Here is a 20882-nt window from a genome sequence, read left to right as displayed (position 1 = left end):
AGAGCCACCACTTTGTCTCCTAGCCCAGTGATGCCTAACACGTGGAAGGTTCTCAACTGCTGAATGGAAAATAAGTGAAATACAATCAGGGAAAATAATTAAATAGGTGTATTTTCAGCTGGCTTATTCAGTAACTTTAGTAAGTATCCCTTCAAGTGGGGATGGAAGACAGAGGTTCAAAATTATTTGACCATGGAACAGTTATACCATTTTAAGAGACTTTGGTTCCATAGTTTGGTAATTGCTGCTATAGAAAGGCGTTTTGTGATGTGGGTTCAAAAAAGCAAGTGGAATAATATAGTATCCTGAAAATTTAAGTTCAAATCCATTTCAAACATTATGACGACACCAGGGCAGGGGGCAGGGCACAACTGACCCTAGGTTTCTACAAAATGTCCCTTTCCCGCTCTGTCACCTTCACTTTTTTGTTTTCCTGATAAAGATATGGAACAATTCCTTTATCCTATGGCTCAGACAAAAGAGGCTGGGCTTTTCCAAAAAACTGTTTTAACTAATACCTAAAGGAGGTATCCTCATGAAGATGTAGAGCCCTTTTCATTTTGAAGGCCATGTTTTAACTCTACAGGCAGAGTCTTCCTGTGCTGATTCCATTTTCCCTGTTGGCCACATACGGCTCCCTCTTGAGATGGTCCTCAACGCAGCCTGTGTTGGGGAGCTCTCCCTACACACTTTCCTCCTTGTTCTCAGGAAATCCTAAATTCCTGGTCTAGCTAACGTACATGTATTTTTGGCTCAATCATGCTTCCAAAGTGGACTATATTTATGACCATTTGCCTGACCCTGTTTCACTTTCCAATACACACATTTACTTCTGGATTCCAAGCTTCATTAAAAAATGTCTTTTTTTCTCCTCTTGCATGGAAGTAGACATACGTTTCCTCACAGGTGAATAGTCAGTTTCACAGTTGATTCCATATCCAAGAACTCTTGCAGATTATTCTAATACAAAACTCTAAGCCGCATTCTTAGGCCCAAGTCAGGTGCTAGGACATCATTTCTTCCCACAAGTCCAAGGACTAAATTGGTTTCTTTCATTTGTAACATAGTAAATACAGTTTCTCCCTCATGTTTCTTATCCCTAGCTACCCAATCAGATGCTACCTCCTCAAATACTCACTTCTTCCAAGTTAAAAAAATATTTTTAATTTTAGTATTTTTTTTGATAATCATGGTGGGAAAATAAGCAAGTGGTTGCCACCTGAGAAGACTTCATACAGGAAACACAGTTGTTGAGAAATCTTTCAGTTTCTGTCATGGTCTGTTACAGACTCCCTTCTGAAACGTAATATGCATGTGTGTGTGAGTGTGTGTGAATGTGTGTGTGCACATATGTATATATACACGTGTGTGTATGTATATGTGTATATATATATACACATATATATACATACACATACATGCGCACTTAATACGAAGACACATTGACATGAACGTCATACTGTATTTTTAATTCTACTTTTTTATATATTTATAAATGTTTATTTTTGAGAGAGCAAGCGCACACAAGCAGGGGAGGGGCAGAGAGACAGAGCCTGACATCGGGCTCGTACTCACTAACCGTGAGATCATGACCTGAGCCCAAGTTAGATGTCTAACCAACTGAGCCAACCAGGTGCCCCCTTTTAATCCTATTTTTAATGTCCCAAAATTTGGCTTTGGTAATCCAATTCACAAGGTTGTCTCTTGACAACTTCAACTTTACCTTAAATAGATGTGGGAGAATAAATATTTCAAATTTCAGAAATCCAGGTTCTGCAACGAGACAAATTTTAACCTTGTGCCAAAGATAGGTCTGACAGGATCCTCAGTAAAAATAATCTGGAGTGACTATTATACTTATTTAACATATGTGGAAATTTCAGCCCAAATATATTAAATAGCTTGGCCAAAGTTACACCTAGCAAGATGCAATCAGAACCTGTATCCCAATCTACTTTATGCGAAAGTCAAGAGGCTATATATAACACTGTCTCCCATGACTCCACCACTCCCGACAGCTGTTACTGTCCAAATGCCCTGACCCCTCACTTCTGCAACTCTATGATGCCCGTGATGAGGGATTATTCTCATTTGACCCCAAAATTCAGCCAATCTTTTTCAATTTTGGAAAATACTTCCTTTGTCCTTCCTGGAGGTCTCTGTGGACCTGGCCCCTGAAGTCCTTCCTTTCCCAAGATGGATACTATGTTGATGGAATGAATTCAGTTAACCAGATATACTCACCAACTTATTTTGTAAGACCTATATACCTCGAGGTGAAGTTCACTGTGCTAGGCCACTAAAACATTATAATGAATAAGACTGACCCAAATGCTACTCTCAAGGAGATGACAAAGTACAGAAAATAACCTCAGAGGATCTTGTGAAGGTCAAAAGTGCATGAATAGGAGGCTGGACAAATGGACTTTCATAGAAGGTTCTAAGCCAGTCAAGGAGCTTGGTTCTTATCCTGTAGGTTGATGATGGAAAGTCATGGAAGTATTTTGTCTAGGGGAAAACAGGCAGCACAGAGGATGTTTTAGTTGGGATAAACCAAAGGAGCAGAAATACACATATACCTTGTAGAATAGTTACCATAATCAAGTTGAATAACATATCCATCACCTCACATAGTTTGCATTTTTGTGTGTGTTTTATTTTGTATTTTTAAGTAATCTCGGCACTCAATGTGGGACTTATAATCTTGAGACCAGGAGATGCATGCTCTACTGACAGGTGCTCGTGTGTGTGTGTGTTGTGTAAGGTCACTTAAGATCTGCTTTCACAGCCAATTTTAAACCTACATTAACTATAGTTATCATGCTGTACATTAGATCCCCAGACCTTAGTCATCTTATAACTGAAAGTTTATACCCCTTAACCAACATCTCCCCATTTCTCCCACCCCCAAACTCTGAAAACTACCATTCTACTGTTTCTATGAATTTGACTTGTTTAGATTTCATATACAAGTGAAATTTATCTTTCTGTATCTGACTTATTTTACTTAGCATGTCCTCCAGGTTTATCCATGTTATTGCAAATGGCAATCTATTTTTCTTTTTTAAGTCTGAATGATATTGCATTGTATATTTAGACTACATCTGTATTCATTCATCCATCAATGGACACTTAGGTTCTTTCCATATCGTGGCTACTGTGAATTAATGAGGCTATGAATATGGGGTGTAGGTATCTCTTCAAGTGCCCCGGAACTATTGAATCAGAAGCCCTGGAGATACAGTTCAGTAGTCGGAGTTATAATAAGCTCTCCAGATAATCCTGATGTACACTCAAGTTTGAGAAGTACTGCCATAGGAAAATGTTGATGAAGGCCTGAATTACCACAGGTGGTAAAGATGCAAAGGCTGGCTTGCAGTAGAGAATCATTTAGAAGATAAAACCAAAGATATATGTTTTATGAATTCCACATCGCCCTCTTTCTGGACCTTTGGATCCCTTCCCTTACCAGGAGAATGATTTTCCAGAATCCTAACCCATTTACTTTCTCAGAATATTTTAAATATATCAAAGTAAAGGAAAATAAAGCATTTGTAGATAGTGAAGAGTGGCTCAATCTCTCTCAGCTAGTGATTCATTTTTTACTTTAATATCTGGGCAGATATCTGGCTAATTTATTTTCCCAATTTTTTGAAGATCAAACATGGGGGTTGAAATGATAAAGAACTTTACCTACATTGAAGTCTTACCACATAATAGTAAGTCTATTGTGCTATTGCTTGCCGTGTTCACAATTTATCCATTTAAATGACTTACTTTGAGAAATTTCTTAGACATTAACTATTTCAAACTTTCATTTCCTCGGACAAAGAGTATCAATCATCTTGGGTTTTACAGGGGGGACTTTATTATTCTTAGAAATTATTTTCATATCAATTTAAATCAATTTTAATACTAAGTCAGATCTAAATGTCTAACCAACTCTTAATTTCAGCTGCCTGCTCTCAAAATGTACATGTTATTTTTATTTAAACTTAAGATTTCTTAAAAATCCAATAATTAGGTAATGTGAAAATGTCTCAGATAAGCTACAGAGTTAGATAATTTCTTTGGTGGTTTCTCCTATCTGTTTCAGCCAAACCATCTTAATTAAAGTTCTATGAACTAGCAATTTCTGTGGATATTTTCATTTTATCACAGGAAATTCAGTGGTCAATACACAGCCATCTCACTCATAAAAGCGATGGTTTTGCTATACCGGAATTTAAGTGAATTTCAGAAAAGCAAATGACTTCCGTTATAACAATCAATGCTGTATGCATTTGCACACTGCCCATTTTTCATATATTCAGTAAATGTTTATGGAGGGCCTAGTGTAGGCAAAGTACTTTGCTAAACCTTGTGGAGAACATATAAATAAATCATGAACCCACTGAAAGCTCAGTCTATGGAAAAGACAGATCCCTTATCTCTGCCATGGCAACCATCATTCATACCAACTATTACACCAAAAAAAGTTGTTAGACTTGAACCAACTGGAGGCCTTTTAACACCTCTGTGGTTTCCCTATTTCCTGGACCATAATTTTTAATACAATTATGTGGTTCCTTAGAGGATAATGCCAGATTGTTATTTTTAGAGCCATTTATAAATCTGATATAATTCAATATACATAAATTTAATTGTCTAAACATATACCACAAATCCCAACAATGTAGGGAGATGACAAAGAAGGTATATTGTTTAAGCGGCAAAATATATAAATGACCTCCATCTTGAAAGAGAGAAGACAGTGGATTAGGAAAATCCTGAGCTCACCTCATCCCATGGACACTATGAGGCAACAACTATACATATTGCAACTAACTCCAAAAACAATCTGAAGTCCGGCAGAACATATCTTCCATAGCTAGTTGTAGAGAGAAGGCCACATCAAAAAGGGTAGGAGGGGTACAGCTGGAAACCAAACCCCTGGTATAGTATAACTGACCACAAATGGGAGGGACATAACATGTATGGAGGAACAAGAGAATCAGACTCCATGGCAGACATCCCCGGTCCCGGGGACCTGCACTGAGAAGACCAGTCCCCATAGTAGCTGGTTTTGAAAATCAGCAGGATTAACTCCAGGAGAGCCAGTGGGCAAAAGGAAACTGAGTCCCATCCCTTCAAGAGCTAGCCACTAAATAACTCAGCCTGAGACATAGTACAGGAGCAGCAATTTGAAAAGTGTATGGAGTATATGTGAAGGAGATTTATTGACTAATTTTAGGATGTGCTCTGGGGGAGGCAAGTGTCTGCAGGAGCTTTCTAGAAGAATGAAAGTGCTTGTGGGTGCCATTTTTCTTACCCTCCCCAAGCCTAGATAGCCAAATGCTTTCTGGACCCAGTTCTTTTTTTTATTCAAAAAATATTTTTTTAATTTTTTTTTTTGAGAGAGAGAGACAGTGCACAAGCAGGGGAGGGGCAGACAGAGAGGAAGACACAGAATCCTGTAGCAGGCTCCAGGCTCTGAGGTGTCAGCAAAGAGCCCGGTGTGGGGCTCAAACTCACAACCTGAGATCACAACCTGAGCCGAAGTCAGATGCTTAACCAACTGAGCCATCCAGGCACCCATCTGGAGCCAGTTTTAATACTCTCCATTCACCTTGCTGGCACTGCATGCCCCACCCCAGCATTTCCCTGTAGACCTGCCTCACCCAACCCACTTGCCCCAGCAGGTACCCCTCTAAAGCACCCTGTCACATCTATTGGGCAGGCCATTCTGCCCTGTGGAGGTGGCAAACTAACCCCACACACCAGCACCCTCCAGTGCTTGCAGCTGGGCCTCTCACCTGGCTTTGCAGGGAGCAAGCCCTGCCCTTTGATGTACCCACAGATGTCACAGGGGCTAATGGTGAACAGATAGTCTGAGGTCCAGTCCTACCCACCAGTGGGTCTGGGCTGAGCCTCTTACCAGCACAAGGAGCAAACTTGGCTGCCCAGGGCTCCTACAAGCAGCAAAGAGGGCAATTACAGCAAGTAGGGCTGAGCACCAGCTTAACCCACCCAGCATCCTTATAGCAATTGTGGGTGAGCCATAACAAGATGGCATATATAGCCTACATAGGGGAGACCCATGGAGGGCCTAGCTGTGGTGACCAAAGGGGATTATGCTACAGAGCACCACAGGAATCCTTCTACACAAGGCCACTACTTTTAAGACCAGTAGACATACCTGACCTACCCAATATATAGAAACAAATACAAAGATAAACAAAATGAAGAAACCGAGGACTATGATCCAAATGAAGAAAAAAAAAACACAGAAAAACAGGTAAATGAAACAAAGATAAGCAATATGGCTGTTAAAGAGTTCAAATTAATGGTCATAAAAATACTCACTTTACTTGACAATAGAGTTGATAAACTCAGTAAAAACTTCAACAAAGAGATAGAAAATATAAAAAATAACCTGTCAGAGCTGAAGAACACGTAACTGAAATAAAAAATACACCAGAGGGAATCAATAGAAAATTAGAGGATGCAGAAGAATGGATAAATGATATCGAAGAAAGGGTAGTGGAAAGCAACCATGCTGAAAAGAAAAAAAGAATAAAAAATGAGAATACATTAAGGGACCCTGTGACATCATTAAGCATAATAACATTCACAGTACAGAGATCTCTGGAGGAGCAAGAGAGAGTGAGCAAAAGGGAAGGGGGAAGATCACTTAAAGAAATAGCTGAAAACTTCCCTAATCTGGGAGGAAGGGAACAGATATCCAGGTTCTGGACAGATGAGCCCAAATTAGATGAACCCATGGAGGTCCATACCAATTTAAACACATAACAATTTTAAAAGCAAGAATCCTGGGTGGCTGAGTCAGTTAACCATCTACCTTCAGCTCAGGTCACGATCTCATGGTTTATGAGTTCAAGCCCCACATAGGACTCTCTGCTGTCAGTGCAGAGCCTGCTTCAGATCCTCTGTCCCCCTCTCTTTCTGCTCCTGCCCTACTCATGCTTGTGCCCTCTGTCAAAAATAAATTAAGAAAAAAAAGCAAAAAACAAAGATAGAGAATATTAAAAGCAGTAAGAGCAAAGATACTAGTTATAGGCCAGAGAAACTCTATAAGGCTATGAAGTGATTTTTGAGTGGAAAGTTTGCAGGCCAGAAAGGAGTTGCATGGTATATTCAAAGTGCTGAAAGCAAAAAACCTGCAACAATAGCCTACAAGATCATCTATCAGTATTGAAGGAGATCTAAAGAAATTTCCAGACAAATAAAAGTTAAAGGAGTTCATCATCACTAAATTTGCCTTTCAAGAAATGTTAAGGGGAAATTTTAAATGGAAAGAAAAGACCTTAACTAGAAGAAAATTATGAAAAAAAATTTCACTGGTTAAAGCAAACATAGTAAATGTAGTAGAATAATCACTTATAAAGCCAGTACAGAAGTTAAAACATAAAAATAATAAAATCAATTATGTCTACAAAAATTACTCAAAAGATATACAAAGTAAAAAGATGTAAAGTGACCTATATATAAAACATGGAGGGAGCAGTAAAAATGTAGTTCTTTTAGAATATGTTTGATAAATTTTAATGTTTGTTTGTTTATTTTGACAGAGAGAGAGAGAGAGAGAGAGAGAGAAAACGAGCAGAGGAGGGACAGAGAGAGAATCCTGAGTGGGCTCTGTACTGTCGGTACAGAGCTTGACATGGAGCTTGAACCCACGAACCATGAAATCATGACCCGAGCTGAAATCGAAAATCAGATGCTCATCCAACTGAGCCACCCAGGTGCCCCAGAATGTGTTTAAATTTAAGGGGTCATCAACTTAATGTAGATTCTATATATATAAGATGTTACATATGAATCCGATGGTAACTATAAATCAAAACTTATTAATAGATACAAAAAAATAATGAGAAAGTAATCCAAGCATAACACTAAAGAAAGCCATCAAAACAGAAGAGACAAGGGAAGAAGAAATCAACAGAACTACAAAAACAACAAAAACCATAACAAAATGGCAATATATATACTTACCAATAATTATTGTCAATATAAGTGGTCTAAATGCTCTCATCAAAAGACATAGTGTGTCTGAGTGATTAAAGTAACAAACTTGACCCATCTACATGCTGCCTACTTGAGATTCCCTTTTGATTTAAAGACATATATAGCCTGAAAGTGTAAGGGCTGGAAAAAGATATTCCATGCAAATAGAAGCAAAAAAAAAAAAAAAAAAAAAGAAAAGAAAAAAAAAGCTGTGATAACAATACTTATATCAGACAAAATAACTTTAAAATAGAAACTGTAACCAGAGATAAAGCAGGGAATTACATAATGATAAAAGGATTATTCTAACAGGAGGATTATAAAAACTAGAAATGTCTAGCACCTATGTAGGAGCACCTAAATGCATAAAGCAATTATTAACAGACAGATGGATAAATTGACATTAACACAATACTACTATGGGACTTTATACTTCTATCAATGGATAGATCATTCAGACAGAAAAATCAATGAAGAAACAGGGACTTTGAATGACACATTAAACCAGATAGACTTAAAAGATACGTAGAGGACCTTTTATCCCAAAACAGAATACATATTCCTTTCAAGTGCACATGGAATATTCTATAGCACATATCACATATTAGGCCATAAAACAAGTCTCAATAAATTGAAGATTGAAATCATATTGAGCATTTTTTTCTGATGAAAATGGTATGAAATGAGAAATTAATTACAAGAAGAAAACTGGCAAAAACACAAACACACAGAAGCTAAACGACACACTACTAAACAACCAATAGGTTAATGAAGACAACAAAGTGGAAATAAAATACCTGCAGACAAATGAAAATAGAAACAATGGTCCAAAATCTTTGGGACACAACCAAATCAGTTCAATGAGGAAAATTCACAGCAATACAGGTCTACTGCATAAAACAAAAATCTTAAAAAGGAGGTGGGTGGGAGAAGAGCTAGATGGGTGATGGATATGAGGGAGAGCACTTGTCGTGAGGAGCACTGGGTACTGTATGTGAGTGATAAACCACTGCATTCTATTCCAGAACCAGTACTGCACTTTATGTTAACTAAAGTTTAAAAATGAAATAAAATAATCCAATCTTACACCTCAAGGAACTAAAGAAAGGAAGAATATCCAACATCTGTAGAAGAAAGGAAATAATAAAGATCAGAGTATAAGTTGAAACTGGAAAAAAAAACAAACCCAAAAACCAAACAACAAAGAAAAAAACAAAAAACAAAAAAACCCCAAAACACCCCCCCCAAAAAAAAACAATAGATAAAAACACTGAAACTAAGAGCTGATTCTTTGAAAGGATAAATAAAAATGATAAACCTTTAGCCAGATTCATCAAGAACAAAAGAGAGAGGAATCAAACAAATAGAATAAAAAATTAAAGGGGAGAAATAACAACCAATATCACCAATACAGAAAGGATTATAAGAATACTATTAAAAATGACATGTGAACAGAGGCACCTGGGTGGCTCAGTTAACTAAGCTTCTGACTCTTGATTTCAGCTCAGGTCATGATCTCACAGTTGGTGAAATCAACTCCCTTTGGGCTCTGTGCTGACAGCATGGGGCCTGTTTGGGATTCTCTCTCTCTCCCCCTCTCTCTGCTCCTCCCCTGCTCATCCTGTCTCTCTCCCTCCTTCCCTCCCTCTCTCTCTGAAAATAAATCAACTTAAAAAATGTTGTGTACAAACAAATTAGACAACCTAGAAAAAAAATGGATAAATTCCTTGAAATTGGGTGAATTGGTAATCAAAACTCTAAAGCAATAAAAGTCCAATACCAAATGGTTTCACAGGTGAGTTCTACCAAACATTTAAAGAAGAGTTAATACCTAGTCTCCTCAAAGTAGTCCAAAAAGAAGAGGAAGGAAAATTTCCAGACTCATTCTACCTATCTGGCATTCCCATGCTAGCAAAACCAGATAAAGACACTTAAGGGGGGGGGGGGGATAAAGTTCAATATCCCTGATCAATATGTATGCAAAATTCTTAATATTGGCAAACCAAATTCAATGATACATTTTTTAAAATATTTATTTTTTAAAATTTACATCCTAATTAGTTACCACATAGTGAAACAATGATTTCAGGAGTAGATTCCTTAATGTCTCTTACCCATTTATCCCACCCCCCCCCCTCCCACAACCCCTCCAGTAACCCTCAATTTGTTCTCCATATTTATGAGTCTCCTCTGTTTTGTCCCCCTTCCTGTTTTTGTTATTTTTGTTTCCGTTCCCTTATGTTCATCCGTTTTGTGTCTTAAAGTCCTCAGATGAGTGAGGTCATATGATTTTTGTCTTTCTCTGACTAATTTCACTTAGCATAATACCTTACAGTTCTATCCATGTAGTTGCAAATGGCAAGATTTCATTCCGATTGCCGAGTAATACTCCATTGTGTATGTGTATGTATATATATATATATATGTATATATATGCATATATATATGTATGTATATAATATGTATGTATATATGTATGTATATATATGTATATACATACATGTGGTATATATGTGTATATATACATATATGTATGTATATATGTATGTATGTATGTATACATACATACATATATACATATATATATACCACATCTTCTTTATCCATTCATCCATTGATGGACATTTGGGCTCTTTCCATACTTTGGCTCTTGTTGATAGTGCTGTTATAAACATGGGGGTGCATGTGTCCTTATGAAACAGCACACCTGTATCCCATGGATAAATGCCTAGCAGTGCAATTGCTGGACTGTAGGGTAGTTCTATGTTTAGTTTTTTGAGGAACCTCCATACTGTTTTCCAGAATGGCTGCACCAGCTTGCATTCCAACAATGCAAAAGAGATCCTCTTTCTCCACATCCTCACCGACATCTGTTGTTGCCTGAGTTGTTAATGTTAGTCATTCTGGCAGGTGTAACATGGTATCTCATTGTGGTTTTGATTTGTATTTCCCTGATGATGAGTGATGTGGAGCATGTTTTCATGTGTCGGTTGGCCATCTGGATGTCTTCTTTGGAGAAGTGTCTATTCGTGTCTTTTGTCCATTTCTTCATTGGATGATTTGTTTTTTGGGTGTTGAGTTTGATAAGTTCTTTATAGATTTTGGATACCAACCCTTTATCTGATATGTCATTTGCAAATATCTTCTCCCATTCTGTCAGTTGCCTTTTAGTTTTGTTGATTGTTTCCTTTGCTGTGCAGAAGCTTTTTATTTTGATGAGGTTCCAGTAGTTCATTTTTGCTTTTGTTTCCCTTGCCTCCAGAGATGCAATGATACATTTTTTTAAATCACTCTTTTGTGTGTAGCTGTCTGGTTTTCCCAATGCCATTTATCAAAGAGACTGTCTTTTCCCCATCGTATAATCTTGCTTCCTGTCATAAATTAACTGACAATACAAGTTTGGGTTTATTTCTGTGATCTCTCTCCTGTGATACCAATCCACGTATCTATTTTGTGCCAGTAGCACACAGTTTTGAATACTATAGCTTTCTAGTATATTTTTACATCTGAGATTGTGATACCTGAAGTTTTGGTCTCCTTTCTCAAGATTACTTTGGCCATTCAGCATCTTCTATGCTCCAAACCAATTTTAGAATTATTTATTCTAGTTCTGTGAAAAGTCCTGTTGTAACTCTGATAAGGATTGCATTAAATCTGTAAATTATTTGTGGTAATGTGGACATGTGGACAGTATTAATTATTCCTATCATGAGCATGGAATACTTTTCCACTTACTTGTGTCCTCTTCAATTCTTTAATCAATGTTTTACAGGTTTCAGAGTACTGGTCTTTCACCTCCTTGGTTAAGTTTATTTCTAGGTATTTTATTTTATGTTGCAATTTTAAACGGGATTGTTTTCTTGATTTCTTTCAGCTATGTTATTATTAAATTGGACCACTTTCTATACCACACACAAAAATGAACTAAAATGGATTCACAACATAATTTTGAGACCTAAAACCATAGAACTCCTGCAAGAAAACAGGCAGTGATCGCTTTGACATCAGCCTCAGCAACAGTTTTCTAAACAAATCAACTATTGAGAGTACACAAAGTAAAAAGCTTTTGCACAGGAAAGAAAAACAACAAAATGAAAAGACAACCTACTTAATGGGAGAAGGTATTTACAAATGATAGATCTTATTAGAGATTAACATCCAGAATATATAAGGAACTTGTACAACTCAACACCAAAACAAATAATCTGATTAAAAAATGAGCAGAGGACCTGAATAGACATTTTTCCAAATAGATATACAGATGGCCAACAGACACATGGAAAGATGCCCAGAATCATTGATTATCAGGCAAATGAAAATCAACACAATATCACCTTACACCTGTCAGAATGGCTCAAATAAAAAAAGACAAGAAATAATAAGTGTTGATGATGATGTAGATAAAAAGAGAAACCCTTCTGTACTGTTGGTGGGAATGTAAATAGATGTTTATTGTGGAAAATAGTTTAGATGTTCCTCAAAAAATTAAAAATAGGATATGATTCAGTAATCCACTACTGGGTGTTTACCCCCAAACAATAAAAAACACTAATTTGAAAAGATAGATGTACCTGTATGTTTTTTTTGCAGCATTATTTACAATAGCCAAGTTATGGAGGCAACCCAAGCGTCCATTGATAAATGAATGGATAAAGATGTTGTGGTATATAAATACAATGGGATACTAGTCAGGCATGAAAAAAGAATGCGATCTTGCTATTTGTAACATGGATAGACCTAAAGCATTACACTATGAAATAAGTCAGCCACAAAGACAAGCATCATGTGATCCATCTTATATGTGTAATCCAAGAAACAAAATAAATGAGGAAATAAAGCATAAACAGACCCATAGAGAACAAACTGATGGTTTCTGGAGGTGAGGGGATGGCCACAAAGGGTGAGGGGAATGGGAGGTACAGGCTTCCAGTTAAGGAATAAATAAATCTCGGGATTAAAGGCACAGCACAGGGAATATAGTCAATGGCATTTTAATTGTGTTATGGTGAGCGATGGTGGCTATACTTGTGGTAAACATAGCTGAACATACAGAGTTGTTGAATCACTCTGTTGTTATGCATGTGAACCTCATGTAACAATGTGTCAACTATACTTCATTAAAAAAAAGGATTATTTGCTATAATCAAGTGGGATTCATTCCAGGGATGCAAGAACTTCTAAATATTTGCAAATCAGTATTATGTATCTCACATTCAGAAGAGGAAGGATTAAAACCATGTGATCATCTGAATAGGAAAAAACACTTGACAAAATTCATCATATATTTATAATAAAAATTCTCAAGGTGGGTTTAGAGGGTACCTACCTCGACATAAAGTGTCTGTATGGGACAAACCCACAGCTGACATCATACTCAGCAGTGAAGCTTAGCTTTTCCTCTAAGATCAGGAATAAGACAAAGATGTCCACTCTCAAGCCATTTAGTTAACATAGTGCTGGAAGTCCTAGACAATGTAATCACACATGAAAAAGAATTAAAAGACATCCAAAATGGTAACAAAGAAGTAAAACTCTCACTATTTGCAGATGTGATTCAGTTTATAGTAAACCCTATAGACTCCAAGAAACTACTAGAAATAATAAGTGAATTTAGTAAAGTTGCAGGATATAAAATTTACAGAAATTGGTTGCATTTCTATCTTTTAGATGTGGTTGCACATCTAAAAATGATGTGTCCGAGAAATTAAGAAAACAATTCCATTTACAATTTTACCAAAAAGAATACCTAGGAATAAACTTAACCAAGGAGACGAAATAAGTAGACTCAGAAAAATAATATTAGATATTGATGAAAGAAACTGAAGATTTCACAAATATATAAAAAGATATTCCATACTTAGGGATTCAAAGAGTATGATTAAAATGTCCTCATTACCCCCAATCTACAGATTCAATGCAATCCCTATCAAAATAGTGAGTGAGTGACTATAAGTGAGTGAGTGAGTGAGTTTGTTTTACAGAACTAGAATAATCCTAAAGTTTGTATGGAGCGCAAAAGACCCTGAAGAGCCAAAGCAATCTTGGGAAAAGACCAAAGGTGCAGGCATCACAATCCTAGATTTCAAGATGTACTAAAAAGCTATAGGAATTAAAACAGTATGCTACTGGCAGAAAAAAGACACATCAATAGAACATGATAAAGAGCCCAGAAATACACCCGTACTTACATAATTAATCTATGACAAAGGAGGTAAGAATACATAATAGGGAAAAGGCAGTATCTGCAATAAATGGTACAGGGAAAACTGGACAGCTACATAAAAAATGATACAAGTGGACCACTTTCTCACAATCATTCACAAAAATAAACTCAAATTGGACTAGAGACCTAAATGTGAGACCTGCAACTATAAAACTCCTAGAGGAAAACAGGCAGTAATCTCTGACAACAACCTTAACATTTTTAGATAGTTCTCCTCAGGGAAGGTAGACAAAAGCAAAAATAATGTATTGGGACTACACCAAAAATAAATCAATCAACGTCAATACACCACATTATTAAGACAAAGGATAAGAACCATATGATCCTCTCAATCGGTACAGAAAAAGCATTTGACAAGATAGAGTAGCCTTTCTTCATAAAAACCCTCAAGAAAGTAAGGATAGAAGGAACATACCTCAACATTGTAAAGTCCATATATGAAAGACAGTTAATACCATCCTCAATGGGGAAAAAATGAGAGCTTTCCCCCTAAGTCAGGAAGACAACAGGGAGGTCCACTCTCACCAGTTGTTGAACATAGTCCTGGAAGTCCTAGCCTCAGCAATCAGACAACGATGAAATAGAAGGCATCCAAATCAGCAAACAAGAGATCAATTTTTCACTCATTGCACAAAACATGATACTTTATGTGGAAAACCCAAAAGACTCCACCAAAAATCAGGAAAGTTGCAGGATATAAAATCAACATACAGAAATCAGTTGCATTTCTATACACCAATAATGAAGCAGCACAAAGAGAAATCAAGGAATCAATCCCATTTATAATTACACCAAAAACCCTATGATACTTAGGAATAAGCCTAGCTAAAAAGGTGAAAGATCTGTATGCTGAAAACTGTATAAAGCTTATTCAAGAAATGTAAAAAGACGCAAAGAAATAGAGAAACATTCCATGCTCATGGATTGGAAGAATACCATCAAAGTGTTGATACTACCCAAATCTACACATTCAATGCAATCCCTATCAAATAACACCAGTATTCTTCACAGAGCTAGAATAAAAATTCTAAAATTAGTATGCAACCAGAAAAGACCCCAAGTAGCCAAAATGATGTTGAAAAAGAAAACCAAAGCTGGAGGCACCAGAAACCCAGACTTCAAGGTATATTACAGAGCTGTAATCATCAAGACAGTATGGTATTGGCACAAAAACAGAAAGTCAGATCAATGGAATAGAAAACCCAGAAATGGACCCACAAACGTGTGGCCAAGTAATCTTTGACAAAGCAGGAGAGAATACCCATTGGAAAAAAGACAGTCTCTTCAGCAAGTGGTGCTGGGAAAACTGGACAGTGACATGCAGAAAAATGAACCTGAACCACTTTCTTACACCATACAAAAAATAAACTCAAAATGGATGAAAGACCTAAACATAAGACAGGAAGCCATAAAAATCCTAGGGGAGAAAGCAGGCAGCAACCTCTTTGATCTCAGCTATAGCAACTCCTTACTAGACAGATCTCTGGATGCAAGGAAAACAAAAGCAAAAATGAACTACTGCGGCCTCATCAGGATAAAAAGCTTCTGCCTGGTGAAGGAAACAATCAGCAAAACTCAAGGCAACCAATGGAAAGGGATAAGATATTTGAAAATGACATATTGGATAAAGGGTTAGTATCCAAAATCTATAAAGAACTTATCAAACTCAACACCCAAAAAAACAAATAATCCAGACAAGAAATCGGCAGAAGAAACACTTTTCCAAAGAAGACATCCAGATGGCTAACACACGTTTAAAAAATGCTCAAAATCACTCATCATCAAGGAACTACAAATCAAAACCATAATGAGATATCACCTCACACTTGCCAGAATGGCTAGAATGAACAACTCAGAAAACAACAGATGTTTGCGAGGATGTGGAGAAAGGGGAACACATTTACCTTGTTGGTGGGAATGCAAACTGGTGCAGCCACTCTGCTAGACAGTGTGGAGTTTCCTCAAAAAATTATAAATAGAACTATACTACAACCCAGCTATGGCACTACTAGGTATTTATCCAAAGGATATAAAAACACTGATTCCAAAAGGGATATGCAGCCCCATGTTTATAATAGTGCTATCAACAAGAGCCAAATTATGGAAAGAGCCCAAATATCCATCAACTGATAAACGGATAAAGATAGGGGCACTTGGGTGGCTCACAGTTAGTTGTTAGACTTCAGCTCAGGTCATGATCTTGCAGACCGTGAGTTTGAGCCCCGCACTGGGCTCTGTGCTGACAACTCAGAGCCTGTAGCCTGCCTCAGATTTGGTGTCTCCCTCTCAGCCCCCCACCCACTTGTACTCTGTCTCTCTCACTCTCTTTCACAAATAAACATTTATAATTTTTTTTAAAAAGATGTGGTATGTGCACGCGCGCACACACACACAACGGGATACTACTCAGTGATCGACAAGAATGAAATCTTGCCATTTCCAACAACATGGACGGAACTAGAGTGTATTATGTTAAGCAAAGTAAGTCTGAGAAAGACAAATATATGATTTCACTCACATGTGGAACTTAAGCAACAAAACATGTTCATCTGAACATAGGAGATAGGAAGGAAAATAAGATAGAAACAGAAGGGGAGGGAAACCAGAAGAATTTCTTAAATACAGAGAACTGAGCGTTGCTGGAGGGCAAGTGGATGTAGGGATGGGCTAAATCAGTGAGGAGCATTAAGGAGGGCACTTACTGGGATGAGCACTGGGTGTTATATGTGTCAGTGATGAATCACTGGGTTTGACTCCTGAAACCAATACTACGCTGGACGTTAACTAACTTGAATTTAAATAAATTAAACAAAACCCAACAAAAAAGCTTCACACACTATAGGAAACTGTCAACAAAATTAAAAAGCAACCTACTGAATTACAGTGGGTATTTGCAAATGATTTATCTGATAAGGGGTTAAGATCTAAAATATATTACTATCTTTTACAACTCAACACCAAAACAAACAACCCCATTAAAAAAAATGAGCAGAGGACCGGAATAGACATTTTTTTAAGAAGACAGATAGCAGACACATGAAAATATCCTCCATATCACGAATCCTCAGGGAAATGCAAATCAAAACCACAAGGAGATGTTACCTTACACTTGTCAAAATGGCTAGAATCAGAAAGACAAGAAATAACAAACTTTGATGAGGCTGCAGATGAAAGGGAACACTTGTACACTGTTTGTGGGAATGTAAATTGGTGCAGCCACTGTGGAAAAGATGTAGGTTCATCAAAAAATTAAAAATAGAAATACTATGCAATCCAGTAATTACTGATTATTTATGCACAGAAACCAAAAACACTAACTGAAAAAGATATATGCACTGCTGTGTTTATTGCAGTATTTAGAATAGCCAAGATAGGAAAGCAACCTAGGTGTCCATCAATAGATGAATGGCAACAATGGAGCATACTAGGCCTTATAAAGAGTGGGATCTTGCCATTTGCAACAAAATGGATGGACCTAGAGGGTATTGTGTTAAATGAGGTAAGTCAGAAAGACAAAGACCATAGGATTTCTCCTTTGTGCGGAATCTAAAAATAAAAAATAAAAATAAAAAACCCAGAAAACCAGGAACAGACTCTGAGAACAAAGTGTTTGCTGCCAGAGGTATATACAGCTGGGGAGATGGATCAAATAGGTGAAGGGTATTCAGAGGTACAAACTTCCAGTTATAAAGTAAGTAAGTCATGGGGATGAAAAGTATATCACAGGCAATATAATCCATAATACTGTAACAATGTTGTATGGTGACAGATGACGACTATAGTTATTGTAGTGAGCACTAAGTAATGCACAGAATTGTGGAATCACTATGTTGTACACTTGAAACTAATATAACATTTTATATCAACTATACTTCAATGATATTTGTTTAAATGGCCCAAGTCTTACCTGGGTGAAAGCATGATGTGAGTCAATGAATACAGCTGAGGCTACTTTTATAGTGAAGTATTCAGAATAAGGAGCTATCAGCCCTCCCTTTTTCTACATTTATCCGACCACACTGATAAGATGTTCAGCCTGGGGCCAACACTGAAATTTTAACCCAAGAACCAGATTCTGGTGCCCACAAAATAAACAATGTGTGTGACATCATTTCATAAACATGTGCAAGGTTTCTCCATGGAGAAGAAGAGTTTGAGGGGAAATTTCACAAGTTACCAAGGTCAATGTTATTGGTACAATGTTTAGCTGAGTTACTGAGGCTTGCTATTTCATGGCCACTTAGTTCCTCCTCATTTGGCTAGCTGTTGAGTAACTTGGGGGACTAGGTAAAGCCTGAGGAAAACATTGCAAATGCACAAGAAAAATTATCCCTACTCCAGGACAAACCATTCCTTAGTGAGATTATTCAAAAGTGAGACTTTTAATTCATCCTTTAACACGATCTTGTTTAAAAAAATATTTGTTGAAGAGAGGAGAGAATAATTAGAGAAGGGTGGAGAGAAAAGAGAAAAAGAAGGGAGAAAATGAGGAATTTGTTTCAAAAATAATTTGTGGTAATAAAAATTGTTTACTGCACGTATTTTTATTGCCAGAGAGTGAGAACATAGGAAAAAGTCAGACTGAAACGAAGACTCTTTTCCCCAGTGGTCATACTGTGAAAAGAAGGTGGATTACAGCATTTTGTAAATAGAGCAAGTTAAACACAAATTAAAAATGACTGCTTGAAGAGAAAACGTACTTTCCTCATTGAAGATTCAACACTGCATCAATGGGTTTACTACTTACAAAAAGTGGTGAAAAGTATGTATTTTTATTTTGAAATTACAGTTGATTTATGAGTTTCTTATAAAATAATGTTTGTTTTTTTAATTTGCCAAACATTTGGGTTTGGGTTTTTAACTAAAAGTCAAATTTTATTTTTTCATCCATAAATACTAACGTTTTTCTTCCTCTTTCTACACCCATTTTGTTAAGATTTTAATGCATCTGGTAAAGTTCTTTTCTTCCCCTTAGCAGTAATGCTATTATCATTAGAAATTATCTTGGTCAGAATTTTACAAATGTGTACATTTAAAAATTATATAATTAATTCCATTTAGTTACAAAGAATTATTGATTTGTTTTCCATCAGCCTTAAAATATTTTGATCATCATGGAATTGGGGTCTTTAAAACATGTATACTTCTGGATGCCACAAGACATATTTTGATTCAGTGGAAAAAGCATGGTCCTCCATGTATTACCAAACATCTGTTTGGTAATGAAAACTATATCCCAAGGAAAATTGATCGAGCAGCCAGAGACAATGACACAGCCATTGTCATTACCCCTGGCCAGCACCTCAGACCTTCTCCTGTCAAAATTTTCATTCACAGGGCCATTAATGTTCAAAAGGCCATTGAATGTCCACTCTCACAAAGCCCAGAGACCAAGTTGATCTTAAAACTGAAAATACCAGAGATGATTAGTGATTTCCATGGTTGTATTAAAAATCTTATTGTGAAGGATATTTTTGTGGATTTCGATGTGGGTATTATTGATGTTTGGGAGAGGACTATTGCATACGGTGCTAATAATGCTCATCCACCTGATTATGTGACTGGAAATCTTATTAACATTTTTTTTTAATTAAAAAAAAATATTTTTGAGAGAGACAGAGACAGAGTGTGAGTGGGGCAGGGACACAGAGAAAGGGAGACAGAATCTGGAGCAGGCTCCAGGCTCTGAGTAAGCTCTCAGCACAGAGCCTGATGCGGGGCTTGAACTCACAAACTGAGATCATGACCTGAGCCAAAGTTGGACACTCAACCAACTGAGCCACCCAGGCACCCTGAAATCATATTAACATGTCCTTATACTCTATTTGCTAGAGGAAAAATACAGAAAAACAGTACTAGCTATTCTCTATAGATGACCTAACTTAGACTACCAGGACAATTTAATTCAAGAAGAAAGAAATGAAATTAAAACAAATTAATGTAATAAATACAGAACAAATATACAGACCATAAAAATTACCATTGAAACATTTTTTAAAATGTTTATTCATTTTTGAGAGAGAGAGAGAGAGAGAGAGAGAGAGAGAGAGAGAGAGAGAGAAAATGCACGTGAGCAGGGAGGAGCAGAAAGAGAGGGATACAGAGGATCCAAAGTGGCCTCTGAGCCGACAGCAGCAAGCCCAATGCGGGACTCGAACTCACAAACTGTGAGATCATGACCCGAGCTGAAGTTGGATGTTCAACTGACTAAGCCACCCAGGTATCCCCATTTAAACAATTTTTAAGTGTACAATTCAGTGGCTGTGCAATTCAGATACATTCACATTCATACTGTTATACAAACATTAGCATGATCTAGCTCCAGAACCTTTCATCATCCCAAACAAAAACTCTATGCCCATAAACGAACCCCTCATTCTCTGTTATCCCCAGGACCTGGCAACCACCATTCTAATGTCTCTATCAATCAGAATGTTCTATGTATAGCTCATAAAGTGGAATTATACAGTATTTGTCTTTTGTATCTGCTTATTTCATTTGACATAATGTCAAGTTTTATCTATGTTGTTGCCTATGTAAGAATTTTCTTTTTTAAGGCTGAATAATATTTCATTGTATACGTACACACACTTTGTTTATCCACCATCTATCAATTAACACTTGGGTTGTTTCTACTTTTTGGCAATTGTGA

General features: G+C 36.9%; 1 protein-coding gene across 1 annotated transcript in view; it reads left to right on the top strand.

The window, feature by feature from the left end:
• LOC106980577 (NXPE family member 2) overlaps nucleotides 1–19820 on the top strand; it is a 51218-nt gene extending 31398 nt beyond the window's left edge. Inside the window, 4 exon segments of the mRNA XM_053202552.1 lie at nucleotides 3658–3719; nucleotides 18785–18897; nucleotides 18899–18992; nucleotides 19324–19820. Coding sequence (XP_053058527.1) covers nucleotides 3658–3719; nucleotides 18785–18897; nucleotides 18899–18992; nucleotides 19324–19820 — 766 coding nt within the window.
• The last annotated feature ends 1062 nt before the right edge of the window (nucleotides 19821–20882 follow it).

This window comes from Acinonyx jubatus, chromosome D1 (genome assembly GCF_027475565.1).
Source record: "Acinonyx jubatus isolate Ajub_Pintada_27869175 chromosome D1, VMU_Ajub_asm_v1.0, whole genome shotgun sequence".
Lineage (NCBI taxonomy): Eukaryota > Metazoa > Chordata > Mammalia > Carnivora > Felidae > Acinonyx > Acinonyx jubatus.
Note: the sequence above shows the minus strand (reverse complement) of the source record. Positions and strands in the feature narration are given on the sequence as shown.